Source organism: Sorex fumeus, unplaced genomic scaffold, assembly GCF_029834395.1.
Source record: "Sorex fumeus unplaced genomic scaffold, SorFum_2.1 ptg000126l, whole genome shotgun sequence".
Taxonomy (NCBI): Eukaryota; Metazoa; Chordata; class Mammalia; order Eulipotyphla; family Soricidae; genus Sorex; species Sorex fumeus.
In genome coordinates, this window is record NW_026606183.1 from 2,491,428 (window position 1) to 2,505,508 (window position 14,081).

The following is a 14,081-nucleotide window of genomic DNA, read 5'->3' on the forward strand; positions in this document are numbered from 1 at the left end:
TTTCTGTTCTTTTTCATTGATCTATCTTTCTTATGTCAACACAGGACATATACTGCAGTGTTAACCCAGTGTGAAAGATAGCTACTTGAAGAATCTTAGGTCAGAGCACCTATCTACTTTGCTATAATAGTGCATTGATTTGCCTGTTACCCCAGTTAAGCAGCCTGAGTTCGAGGGTCCTTTCTGAGATCTTTTTAACAGGTAGAAATGTCTTGCACATAATAGGTATTTTGATTTTTCTTAAGATGTTATTGCAAGGAATTATCTGTGTTGGTTCTTCTGTTTGTAAGTCCTTACACGGTCTCCCTTATGTAAACTGATAATTCTGTAATACACAATACGTATTACATATCCTGCACATCAGTTCATTGTCCAGATGTTTAAAAGTCTTTAGTGGAGAGCAGGGTGAACCTGTTATGCAAAGTTAAGTTTTCAAGTGTTGTATTGCTAGTTTTTTTTTAATTTAATGTCTCTTCTTAAGAGCCTTTAATTTCTATATTTCCAAGGAGTGATAGATCAATATTAAGAAAACTAAAAACAAGTATAAGTGGAACACAGTAAACTTACCAGACTACACCAATAATAATACTAAGAAGGACTTAGTACAGAGTACACCAATAATAATCACTCGCTGTTGTGTTTTGATGATCATAGGCAACACATAGTTTTATATTTATCCTGATTTCTTTGTTGTATTTTTGCAAGTTCCTCAGATTGAATAATAGAGAAGCCGAGAGATTGCACCTCTCTCTTTTCACTGTTTATGTCAACAGGGGCACATGCAGCCACATATATCAGATTCTTTGTAAATGATGTGCTGCCCTCAGATTGATTTGGTTGCAGAAATCAGATAGAGAATCACTTTAAAACCCATTTCAGGCAAGGCAGGCAAATTGTGCCTTCATTTTTATTGTCTCTGGCTTCTTCTGTAATCAGCAAATGGAACCCTGTAGCCTGTACCGTGTTTCAGCTGTGATTTGTTTGTACAGTGCTTCAGCTGTGATTTGTTGCTCTCCTCTAGTTTGTACCACACAAAACCATCTTATTTTGAAATTCAAGAGTGGCAGGGGAAGCCGTTAGTAGAAGATTATAATTTGTAAAAAGGGAAAGTCAAGAGCAAGCTCACCTATTCTGAGAAGATTGTGTTTTGAAGGAAATTGCTTTGGTTAGTCAGTCTCTGAGCCTCTCAGCATATGCAGCACTGCTGCAACACTGCCCTACATTACCAGTGACCTAAAACTCACATCATTTCAACTGTTCATAAGCCATCTCTGTTGTTGTATGGCTTGTGCACATACCTCTCTATGGCCAGCAAATATATCCAAATCTTTTTACCTCAAAACCTTCCACTGTTGGCTTGCTGACTTTTTTTTTTTTTTTTGCTGCTTTGAATGCTTTGAGAGCATTTCCCCAGATCTCTTTCAGTTCTTTTTTGCCCTTCTCTCTTTTTCTTCCTGTGCTTGTTTGCTAAATGCTTCCTTTGCTGAATATGATGTGTAGTCATCTTATTTTCAAAAGATCTAGACGTAATTGCTATGAACATTAACTTTCTTTTGGAATTGCCACCCAGATTACCATAGACAAATAAATCAATGAACTTTCAGATATTACTCTTCAAAATTTTAATGTATAAACTTGCCATTTTATTCTCCATGTATTGTTGCACTTTACATACTGTTTTACATTTCTTTAAGGAAATCCTTAAATTATTTGTGTATAGATTGTCTGGTTGTGGGTACCCATACACATGCATGTAATTGTGTGAGCAACTCTTTGCGGATGTTTCTAAAGTGAGTAGTATATAATTAACTTGTCTGTGGTTCTCATTACTTATTGTAATAGATTTTGTCTCTTGCCCTGAGATAGTCAGTGAGAAATCACATTATGCATAGTCAACATTCAGGAAATAATTTTAGGGGGGGCAAAAGTAACAGCAGCAAAGTTACCTGATGCCTTCAGCATTTATACCAAAGAGTCTGTTCAATATTTGTTAATCAAAGCTGTCTTTAAAATTAGTCTCTCATATTTGTGCATGAATCTTTTATATTACATGAACTCCAAAATTTTGTGCTAAACATAGCTCAGTTGTAGAACACCTGTGCCGCCGCCCCACATGCTGACTGCAGTTTTGACAACACGGTCATTGATTATCCCCATCCACAACAAAATGTACAAGAAGCACTGCAGCCACAGTCTGGCAGTTCTCATCAAAGCGTCTATGTGGGCTATACCTTCACAACAGCAGCCTCCGCAATGCAAAGGGAAGGAACAAGTCCGGAGACTCATTTCTTCTTCTTCAGCTACCATCTTTATACACAATTTGTTTTTCTCTCTTCCCCTTTCATCCCTACACACTTAGTTGAAAATATCAGTATTAATCAGGGCTAAGATGATTTTACTTCTGTTAGGAAGACTTCAGATCTCTTACAAGCTAATGCCATGTTCGTGGTTCGTTTGCTCTGTGTAACTGTTCTCTGGTGAGGCAAGAATGCCTTGATTAATATGATGCATTAAAATGAATTTGGAAAAAATATAGTATAATCAAATATTAACTTGTATTTGTATGGAATTTCACATGTTTTTATATGCTTTAGAGTACCTTTAGTCAAAAGATTTGTTCTCCAAAAAGAGTCGCAGTTATTTCAAAACACAATTTTTATATCATTAAATATTATTTTTATTACTATAGTATATTACATGTGTATGGTCGAAGGCAGTAGATAGGAGATTTGACAAAAAAAGTTTGTCTTATTATATGGGAAATTTATATATTATCCTTAGAAATGGCATAATTTGATCCCATTATTTAGAAGTATCATGGGACAGAACTCACCTGACCTTGCTAGTCTTGCCACTATTCCTAAAGATCTTTTCATGAAAACTATTTTGGTTACATGTGAGTCTATATACAAAAATAAGTTTGAGCTTGATACATCCTGAATTACATGACTATAGTGGTGGGTAATTATACAAAAGAATAAGTACAACAGATATTTATTGAACATTTGCTGTGTGTTAGGCATAGAGAAAATGGTTCTAAACCTCTAATCAATGACCATGTGCACTTACTTTTGTTTCAGTTTACTCCCTAAATACTTCCCACCATATTTTTCAAGGTAGCTGCCTCTCCAGTTGCGGAGGGTGTCATCTGCAGTGATAGCAGGTGGAAGCTAGACTAGAAGCCACTGATTTGCCTTATGTGATTGTTACTTTTGATATCTTCTTGTTCTGAAGATAACATCACTTATCTTTTCTGGGGCTGACTGTATGATCTTTTGTGTGTGCCAGCAGTGATTGTAGATTTCGTGGTTTTCTGCTTCAATCAACTTACTTACTTGCTTCTATGCTAGAGCTTGAGATATTGTGAACTCAATGTTGTGGCTGATAGGTTGTCAGTTTCTGTAGCAAACATATATTTTTATTTATATACCCACTATTGACCTGAATCTGTATGTGAAGAACTGCTGAGATGAATGATACTTTGTCCATATCCTCATTCTTTCATAAGGTCTTTACTAGCTGCCTCTGCTTCAAGGCCTTAGTACAAGCTGTTGTCTCTGTTTCAACTCAAAATTAGGTCAAATGCCATTTATCTTTGCATTTCAAATCCTCTTCTCTTGACTTGAACTTTCAGTCTTGCAACCTATGTCTTTCCTTCAGGGTAGTACAAATTGCATTTCTTTGGGGTGATTAGATTAGTATTTGTCTCCTAAATTCTAAGCTTCACAAGATGGGCATTGATTTCCTACATGAACGATTTCCCAGCACTTCTCGGACAATACTGTTTTATACTTGGCATATTCTGTAAGTAAAGTAAAGTAAAGGCCCTCCTGTTGATTATCGATTTGCTCGAGGGGGCCCAGTAACGTCTCCATTGAAGACTTTGTTGTTACTGTGTTTGGCATATCGAATACGTCACGGGGAGCTTGCCGGGCTCTGCCGTGTGGGCGAGATACTCTCTGTAGCTTGCCGGGCTCTCCGAGAGGGGCGGAGGAATCGAACTCGGGTCGGCCATGTTGGCTGCGTGCAAGGCAAACGCTCTACCGCTGTGCTATGGCTCCAGCCCCTCTCAGAGAGCCTGGCAAGCTACCGAGAGTATTCAGTATGCCAAACACAGTAACAAGAAGTGTCACAATGGAGACATTAGTGGACCCGCTCGAGCAAATGGATGAACAACGGGAGGACAGTGTTTGCTGACAGAGGCATATTCTGAGTGTTAAAAATAATAATCTTGAATGAGTGGTGGCCTAAGAATAGTGCTTTGCATTATGAGAAAGATCTTCCTGAGTACTACTTCCAAGTCCTTGGACTAGGAAAGGGAGGAATGTAAAAAGGAGGGCTTTGGGGCCAAAGCAAAGCAAATGGAAAATAGACCCAGGAGTCCAGACTAATGACTGTGACTCAACTGGGAAGACATTGAGAAGCATTGTATATGTTAACTGAGGCGGGGAGCTTGAATATTACAAGGCAAAAGAACTGAAATAGCTTTAGAATATTAACTCTGAAGAGGGAAGAGGGATAGTTTGATAAGGCTTGAAATGAGTAAAGAAGCTTTTTTGTTGTACTTTTCCCCCCTTTTATTTACTTTTATTTTGGGGGTGGGGAGTGGGAGTTGTGGTTTGAGCCACACTGGACATTGCTTAGGGATCATACTTTGCCCTTAAGGATTGCTCTTGACATACTCAGGGGTCCATATGCCAGGCTACGATTTGAGCTATAGTCGTCACTGCAGCTGCATGCCAGGCAAGTGTACAGTTTCTCTCTTTTCATACAGTTTCTGACCCCACTTTTTTTTTTTTTTTGCTTTTTGGGTCATACCCAGCAATGCACAGGGGTTACTCCTGGCTCTGTACTCAGGAGTTACTCCTGGCAGTGTTCAGGGGACCATATGGGATGCTGGGAATCGAACCCCCGGTCGGCCGTGTGCAAGGCAAATGCCCTCCTGCTGTGCTATCTCTCCAGCCCCTGACCCCACTTTTAATATTTAAAAAATATTCATGATGTTTTCCATCAGGGTTAGACAATATTTCCATCAACAATGAATAAGGTTTTGATTTTCTCCATACCTGAACTTGTCACTGGGTTTTTAAAGTGTAAATTCATCCTCACAAGTGTTAGGTGATATGTTGTCTTGATCATCTGTAGTGAACTGTTCAGTTAGCCCTCTTCCCTATTTAAAAAAAATCGTTATCACATCGATTTACAAAGTTCTTCATAATAGGCCTTTTTTTCAGGCATACTGTGTTCCAACACCAGTTCCAGCACCAATATCCCCAATACTTTCCCATCTTCCAGCTTATCCTGTTGTCATGAATATAACACATTTATTTCATATTACTTGTCTGTGATGTATTCGATATGCCAAACACAGAAACAGCAAGTCTCACAGTGTTACTGGGCCTGCTCAAGCAAATTGATGAACAACAGGAAGACAGTGCTACAGTGCTCCTTGCCTTTATGATATTTAAAGGATTCGCAAATAAAATTGTCAAAATATAGTAAGTCAATTTTTGATGATTAAGTGATTTAAACCAGTTTAAATAAGATATTAATTCATTATTGAAAATGAATTAAGTCTCTTAGCAAGCTAGGAATCAACATACCTTTCTTACTCCAGTAGAGGGCAACCATAGGGACCATGAGTGCCATAACAATGCCACTTGATCATTTGACATCCCGTTACTCATCGCTTTGCTTGAGTGGGCACCGGTAATGTCTCCATTCGTCCCTGTCATGTGCTAGTGTAGCCCAATGGCGTCTGCTCATTCTAGGGACACAAAGAGCATCAAACCAATCGTTCAGGGTCTTGACGAAGAAGTCTGACCATCTTGCAGGTAGGCGGCCACGTGGTCTTTTGATGCCCCATGGAATCCAGTCGGTAACCTCTAGTCCAGGGGTCCTCTCTAAATCTCATTACTTGTCCAGCCCATCTGATATTCGACACCTTGGCAAATGAGACCGCTTCACTGATTCTTGATCATTGATGGAGGTTGGAACGCGGGATTCTTTCTCTCATTTGAGTGAAGCATGATACTTCAAGCATAGCTCTTTTGATTCTTCTCTGGGAGACCCGAATAGCGTTCTCATCCTGTTTTCATAGGGCCCAGGTCTCTGAGGCATATGTTAATGCAGGAAGAACAGTGGAATCGAAAAGATGTGCCCAGAGCCGGAGGTTCTTCGTCCTCTCAACTATTTCTTCCACGCTCTTAAAGGTGTTACAAGCCATTCTCTTCCTCCTGCGCAACTCAGGTGCCAGGTCATTTGTCATGTTGACTTCTTGACCTAGGTACACGTAACTGTTGCATTCGGAGATGTTCGTTCCATTGAGAGCGAATGGAACGTCAGGAACAAAACTGTTTCTCACAAACATTATCCTCGTGAGATTCAGTCGAAGTTTGACCTTTCCACACTCACGGTCAAAGTCGGCCAGCATTTGTGCTTCTTGGCTAATGTTTGGTGTTATTAAAACAATGTCATCAGCAAAGCAGAGGTGGTGTAATTGCCGACCATCAATCTTCACTCCATTCCTTCACATTCTACTCATTGCATGACATTATCGAGGGTGGCACTGAAGAGTTTTGGTGAAATGGTATCACCCTGCCGGACCTTTCTCTTGATGTCAGTGATCACTTCCCTGTAGAATGATGAGATCCTGGTAGTGAATCTGTAATACAGCTCACAGAAGATCGTGATATATCAAGTTTGAACCCTGTGTTTGGCTAGGGCTTCGATGACTGCTTCCATCTCAACAGAATCAAAGGCTTTCTTTAAATCAATGAACGTTAGACAGAGTGGCATCTTGAACTCCCGAGAAACCTCAATGAGCTTGGTTATCATGTGGATATGGTCGATCGTGCTGAATCCTTTGCGGAACCCAGCTTGCTCGCATGGTTGTCCTTCATCTAGTGTTCTGCCAGTCCTATTCAGGATGATTCGAGTGAACAGCTTGTAGATGACAGACAATAGGCAGATTGGGCAATAGTTGCCAATTTCGTGGATGTCTCCCTTCTTGTACAGTAGTACAGTACTGCTGGTTTTCCATTGGGATGGAATCTTGCATTCAGACAGGTAGCGTGTGAAGAGCTGAGCCAGTATATTGAAGAGTACTGACATGTTGGGAAATTTGTCCTGTCCTTAAGATAAGCTTTTTTGAAGCTTTAGTACATTTACACAATGGAATACTATGTAGCTGTCAGAAAGGATGAAGTCATGAAATTTACATACAAGTGGTACTACATGGAAAGTATCATGCTAAGTGAAATGAGTCAGAAAGAGAGGGATAGACATAGAAAGATTGCATTCATCTGGGTAACATAAAGTAACAAAATAGGAGACTAACACCCAAGAATAGCTGAGATAAGTACCAGGAGGATTACTCCATGGCTTTAAGGACAGTTGCACACGCTAGGGGAAAAGGCAGCTCAGATAGAGAAGGGAGCACCAAATAAAGGGTGTTGGGAGGTTCCTCTTAGGATGGGAAATGCATGATGAGAGTAAACTATAGGAACAAGATTGCCACTCAATGTCTCTTTTGCAAACCACAACACTCAAAAGGAGAGAGGTAACAAAAGGGAAAGCCCTGCCACCATGGTAGGGTGGGATGGAGGGATGGGGAGTGGGAGGGATACTGGGACTGCTGGTAGTGGAGAATGGGCACTGGTGGAGGGATGGGTATTCGATCATTGTATAACTGAAACCCAAGCACAAAAATTTGTAAGTCTACAACTGTGCCTCATGGTGTTTCACTAATAAAAATTTAAGGGAAAAAAATAAAAAAGATAAGCTTTTTTGTTTCATCTGGGACACCCCAGACGGGGACTGGTGAGCCTACTACCCTTCCAAACAAATACCTTGAATTCAAAGACCGCCATAACCGAATATCTGCCATGCTCACAGCCAGACTACACAGGGTCAAGACAAGCCTTATCCAGTAATGAATCTGTTGAAAAACTCAGGTATGTGGGTTTTGTGACCAAAATCTCCAGGCTCTCACAGAATTGGAAATGGGCAGCCTTCCCCAATTTCCCTGTTCTTCTGGGAGCCTGGAAGTTATGCCCATGAATTACCTTTGTCTCCCTATAAGCTAATTATTCAGTCAGGCCATGATCCAGAAACTCACAAATAAATCTTGAAAGAGATCATCAATCTGCAGAAATGCCTCCTGACCCCAAAGTCATCATCCAGTTAAAAATGTAAATTCAGCTAAATCACCCCATTCAAAATTTTAGAATTCTGACATATCATACTCTTATGCCTTGATATATCATGAGTAGAACACCACATTGGATGGGATGGAAAGCAGAAGGCCACCAAACTTGATTAAGAAAATATTAACACAAAAAGTTTAACCTGTAACAATATGTAGGTTGTCTCTTATGCAAGGGCTTGATTGCTCCAGGGTGAGTTCCAACAATCTTCACGCACTTTCTTCTAGGGAAATATTTTTTGATAATTTTTGGCAAATTATTCATAACAGGCAATACAAAATTGTTAGTTCTTGATTGACTGATCAGTCTGGAGCACTGATTGACTTTTGCAGCTCCCTTTTATTGGGTTAATGTCAAAACATCTAGCATGCCTCACAGTACATAAGATCAATATACATAAGATTAAAACACCTAATGCACATATTATTTTGTAGCCCAATGATACACAAACTTCCGATGAAGTAAATCAGACCACCTTGTAAATCTTTACTTCACTTCCCATATATTCCACAGCAAAATCTATGCAAGTTTACATAATAGTCCAGTAAGGTATTTGTTTAACTTTTATCCAAGCATAGCACAGTTAATCTCTAACAAAAAGTGGCTGCACTGGGACATGCTGACCCCAACCCAGTTCACTCAGAGTTCCTAGCTGTTTGCAGCTATGACACGGTTTTGTTTTTAAGGCAGCATCCCCAGAACTTCCTTATGACTCTGGTCAGACTTCAACACAAAATAAGTTATGTAGGGCCTGCTATTGAGGCAAGTTTGGGTGTTGGTTGGGGCAATTGGAAGTGATGGTGGTAGGAAGGTGTAATGGTGGGGGATTGGTGTTGGAATATTGAATGTAATAAATCATCATGAACAACTCTATACAAATAAGATAATTTTTTTAAAAAAATTAAAATATGCTAGATTTTTTTAAAGAGAAGCTCCAAAGTTGGCTTCAAGGCTATGATTTTCCTAAGCTGTTGCCTATTTATAAAGTTCTGTATCATTCCTTCAAATCCAAATTCTAATCTAGCTAGGTATAGTATTCTTGGTTAGGTATTTATTTTATTAGTAAGTTTTTGTAGGAGTTCCTTCCATACTATTCTGGCTCATAGCGACTCATTTGATAGGACTGAAGTACATTTTATCAGATCTCTTTTGTATGTAAGCTCCTTTTTTGATCTTGTTGCTTTCAGTATTCTGTCTCTTTGTATTTTGCCACTTTGAATATAATGTGTTTTATGTTTTCCTTGTTGCATTACTTTTTGCTTGGACCTTTTCAGGAATATGTGAAAAGTTGCTGTTTATCTTGTTGAAGAAATATTGTTAGATTTTTGCAAAGAAGTGGGAACTAAGACTAAAATGAATTTGCTAAAATATGCAGTGCGTCGCACAAACACAGTTGTCAGTGGATTGACATTTTTATTCTTCTTGACTCATATCCACCTGTTCCTGCTGTATTCAGTTTTATCCTATTTTATTGAAACTTGCATTCTCTTACTACCATTTTCTGAAGTATAATTGATGTACCAACTTGGCAAATGAGCTTATTGAATCATATTGGGGAATGTCATGTGTGTTAGAAACAGCAAAGAACTAAATGAAAATACAGCCTCGTGCACCTATGAAATCACTTTTACTGGACTATAATTTTGTTCTTTGTTAAGTTTTCTTCTAAGAATATTTTTCAGACTTTGCATTAGCCAAACAGAAAGATTGAGTTCATGTTTTAAGTTTTAGATACTAGAATATTCTACTTTCCCGTCTTACTTCCCTCCTTCCAGGAACCCCAGTTAGCACCCCCACTCCCATGTATATGTATATGTATATGTATATGTATATGTATATGTACATGTATATGTGTCTATGTGTTCATGTGTATGTATATTCATATATACATTGTGTATATACATATTTGTATATAGACACACAGACACAGAATCACAGACAGACACAAACACACCCTATGTTTTGTACTGTCTCTCGGGCCTCCTAAGTATATATTTTGAGTATAACTTTAGATATCTATTTAACCACCACTTCCCTTTTCTTTTTTACAGAAAGATGTAGCACTTAAGCCTCAGGAACGAGTGGAGAAACGCCAGACCCCTTTGACCAAGAAGAAACGAGAAGCACTTACCAATGGCTTGTCCTTTCACTCCAAGAAGAGCAGGCTCAGCCACCCACGCCACTACAGCTCAGACCGAGAAAATGATCGCAATCTCTGCCAACACCTGGGGAAGAGAAAGAAAATACCGAAGGGATTCAGACAGGTGAGGATGCATGCATTGGTTTTTTTCCTGTGGCTTCAGAATACCTTCTCCTTTAGACGTCTGCCCCTTTGTGGTTCTTTCTGATAGGTGGAGAAGATACTACTCTTGGTGAGATCCTGGAGGACTCTGTTACCTCTGAAAGTACACATTAACGCTGACCATAATGTTTTCATTATAATTCAAAATTTTAGCATGATACTAAAGTCTCTTGACTGCTGCATAGTAGCAAAGCTTGATGTTTAGAGGCGTTCAGGGGAGATCTGACCGTAATCTTAGTAGTTCAGAGTAGACTGGATTGTAGACTGGTGGAGATGTCTTCATGATTGGAATAAGTATGTTTCCTCACATCTACTCTGAATTTCAAAGTTTAGAGGTGCTAAAGATGGTTGTCTTTGTGAAAGCAATGGATGTTTCCAGGGAAGTTTAAATACTGCGGCATGTGTGAGAGCAGTGGTGACAAAATTAATTGCTGTTGGTTTCTTCGTTCTTGTTCCATGTAAGTTTGGTAATGAGGCTTTATAGTCTTTTAATACTCGGGTTTAAGTGATCCACAGGAAAATAGTGTGCTTAGTATTTTTGGAGTCCTCCTGTGGAGGGCTGGAGCGATAGCACAGCGGGTAGGGCATTCGCCTTACACGCGGCCAACATGGCCGACCCGAGTTCGATTCCTCCGCCCCTCTCGGAGAGCCCGGCAAGCTACCGAGAGTATTTGATATGCCAGACACAGTAACAACAAAGTCTCCGATGGAGACGTTACTGGGCCCGCTCGAGCAAATCGACGATCAACGGGAGGGCCTTTACCTTTACCTTTACCTGCCTGTGGAAATTCCCAAATTAAATAGATTAATAATAAGAAAAGCTGTTGATAGCAATTTTTATGCACTAATCTGGAGGCCTTACATCATGAGGAGTTACTTGTGTTCTAAGTTGTTGTTTTTTTTTTTATTAGATCGCTGGACTGGATTGACTCTCACTTAATGGAAATAGAGGAAGGGAGTGGGTTCCCAGAGCAGGTGCTTCTAATTAGAAGGGGATCAGTGATTTCCAGTTCACAGATGTTTCTCTGCAGAGGGGGCAGATCTAGACACATTTATCTAGTGCATGCTGTGTAACAGTCATTCAGCAATGGAGCTTGCCTTACATAATAGGTAATTCTTACAAAACATCTGGTTAGTGGATGCTGTTTTGGCTGTTTTATAGATGGGAGTCTTGGGACTCAAATAGAACATGACTTTATTAGACTAATTAGAATTGAGGACCATAGCCATGGTTTAGGCTTCAATTTGAATAATTCTCTGTTTTCCTTATTATTTCGCTTCTCTTGCATTAGACAAAGGTTAGGCATGAAGACACAGATCATAGGATGGAGGTGGGGTCTACAAGGTTTGCTAAAAATAATGTAAGATGAAATTTTTGTTACTGGATTTTTTGTTTTTGGAATGATTTTTGGCAGAAGAAGAAACAGTATAAATTCTTGAGTTCATAGAGCATAGAAAAATTTGGAGTGTTTGAAAACACTCATATTTGACTGTACATATTTATACAGCTGTTCATCTAAGTTTTGGGCAGGGATTGGGGTGAAGGAGAATGGACTATATGCTCTATGAAAGATGATGTTTCTCTGGTGAGGAAAGCACCACAGGAACTTCTGGTGATGAATGGTGGTAGTATAAAAGCCACCTTCCCCATGCTTTCTCTTCCAATAGGGTAGGGATTTTTTGTTGTTGTTGTTTTGTTTTTCTGTTGTTTCCCTGAAATTCTGCTGTTTTTGTCCTCTATTGAAAAATCTTATGACTCTCAAAGTTTAAGGATTATATTCTCAAATTAAATTAGCTTTTGGTTCAGTTGGTTAATCTGCGGTTTACCAATCAAAGCTACCATGTTTTAGGAAGAGAATCAGAAAAGCAATAGTTTAACTCACTCTTTTCAAATCATGAAGAAGAATCGTATCTTTGGACCATCTAAGAGGGTTTTTTTGCCAAGTGTTTTTTTAAAAAAATTTAACTTGGTGCTAAAATATACCATCCAAGTGTTAAATTTTTTTAATATGAGGATAAGCAGAAGTTGGTAATTGAGATAAAGCTTTTCTGCTGTATTTAGAAAAGAAGATATGCTTTTAGGAAGCCCTTAACCACTCTCTACTTCCAGTCCTCTGTGTAACTTTGTGCTGTTTCCTCTGAGTTTCTTGATTCTTTTGCTTAATGAATATATAGTTATGTAATATTTCCAAAATGTGCACAAGAAGGTCTGTAAGTCATTCAATTTTGAGGTCAAAATTGATAGACTTGTAAGGAGAGAGATACATCCCTTGTGGAGAGAAAAGCCGAGCTAGTGGTGTGTCAGCCTACTTGTTTGACAAGAGCCATCTGTCCTGTGATGATTGCTAACAGGTAACACATTATTTTATGATCATTATAGATATTCAAAGGTTTGTGCTAACTATGTTTGAGATGACTTTCCTATCCTGTTAGATGTCTGTCACTGTCAAGTCACTGTCCTCCCGTTGTTCATCGATTTTCTCGAGCGGGCCCAGTAACGTCTCCATTGGAGACTTTGTTGTTACTGTATTTGGCATATCGAATACGTCACGGGGAGCTTGCCAGGCTCTGCCGTGCGGGCAAGATACTCTCAGTAGCTTGCCAGGCTCTCTGAGAGGGGCGGAGGAATCGAACTTGGGTCGGCCATGTTGGCTGTGTGCAAGGCAAATGCCCTACTGCACATTATAATCCTCCCTCCTGCCTTTTCCTTTATCAGATAAAGTAAATGAATCTGACCATCTTGCCTGGGAGGGTAGAACCTTGATGAGAACTAGGAGAGAATTTCTAAATAATTACATCATTGTTTAGGTCCTCATACTGAGGGAGTTCTAATCTGAAGAAATATAGATGAAAGAAGGCAGTAGGAGGTGAAAACTTTAGTCTTTGTTTTTAACTTGGTAAGAGTAGGTTCGGTTTACATCTTATTAGGAAATGGTACTTCCTGAGCAGGCAACTTAATGCATATTTTTCTTCCCATTATGGGAAGATGTTATTCCTTAGTGGAGAGGGAATAATACGATTTTTTCTCCCTGGGAGTCTGTTGGAGGCAACTAATCTTTTTACTGTGAAAGTGTAATTACACACTTTTATAAAAGAAATATGTAGTTCTAAAACCAAACCACTTTTCCTTCTCCTGCCTGATTATAAAACCTCAATTCTCATGATGTTTATCCATGCTATTAAATGAAAGCTTTTTTTAACTTGCAGTTAACCACCCTCATGAAACTTATTTGTTAAATTATGTTTTTAAGTAAAATACTGCCTCAGAAGACAGTGATCTGACAACTGTCTTGTAAGTGGTTCTACGTTTTTATATAGCAAACTCTTACACTTATTTTAGGGGGTGGGAATGAATGGGGCCCTCACGAGGTGCTCACGCAGCTTATTCCTGGCTCTATGCTTAGGTACTCACTGCCGTATGGGGGTATCAAACCAGGATCAGCTGCATAGCAGGCAAACCCCACACTATCTGGTCACAGATTTGAACACTTTCTAACTTCCAAAGGAATTTTTTAAAATATGGAAACTTTTTAAAGAAATACAAATATGAACACATAAACTTTTATATGAAA

At 39.2% G+C, this 14,081-nt stretch overlaps 1 protein-coding gene across 5 annotated transcripts in view; it reads left to right on the plus strand.

The window, feature by feature from the left end:
• Positions 1 to 14,081, plus strand: part of AUTS2 (activator of transcription and developmental regulator AUTS2) — a 1,241,040-nt gene that overhangs the window by 335,417 nt on the left and 891,542 nt on the right. For all 5 annotated transcript variants that reach the window (XM_056137725.1, XM_056137727.1, XM_056137726.1 and 2 more), the window contains exon 2: positions 10,259 to 10,471. In XM_056137725.1, coding sequence (XP_055993700.1) covers positions 10,259 to 10,471 — 213 coding nt within the window. The remainder of the gene's footprint in view (positions 1 to 10,258; positions 10,472 to 14,081) is intronic.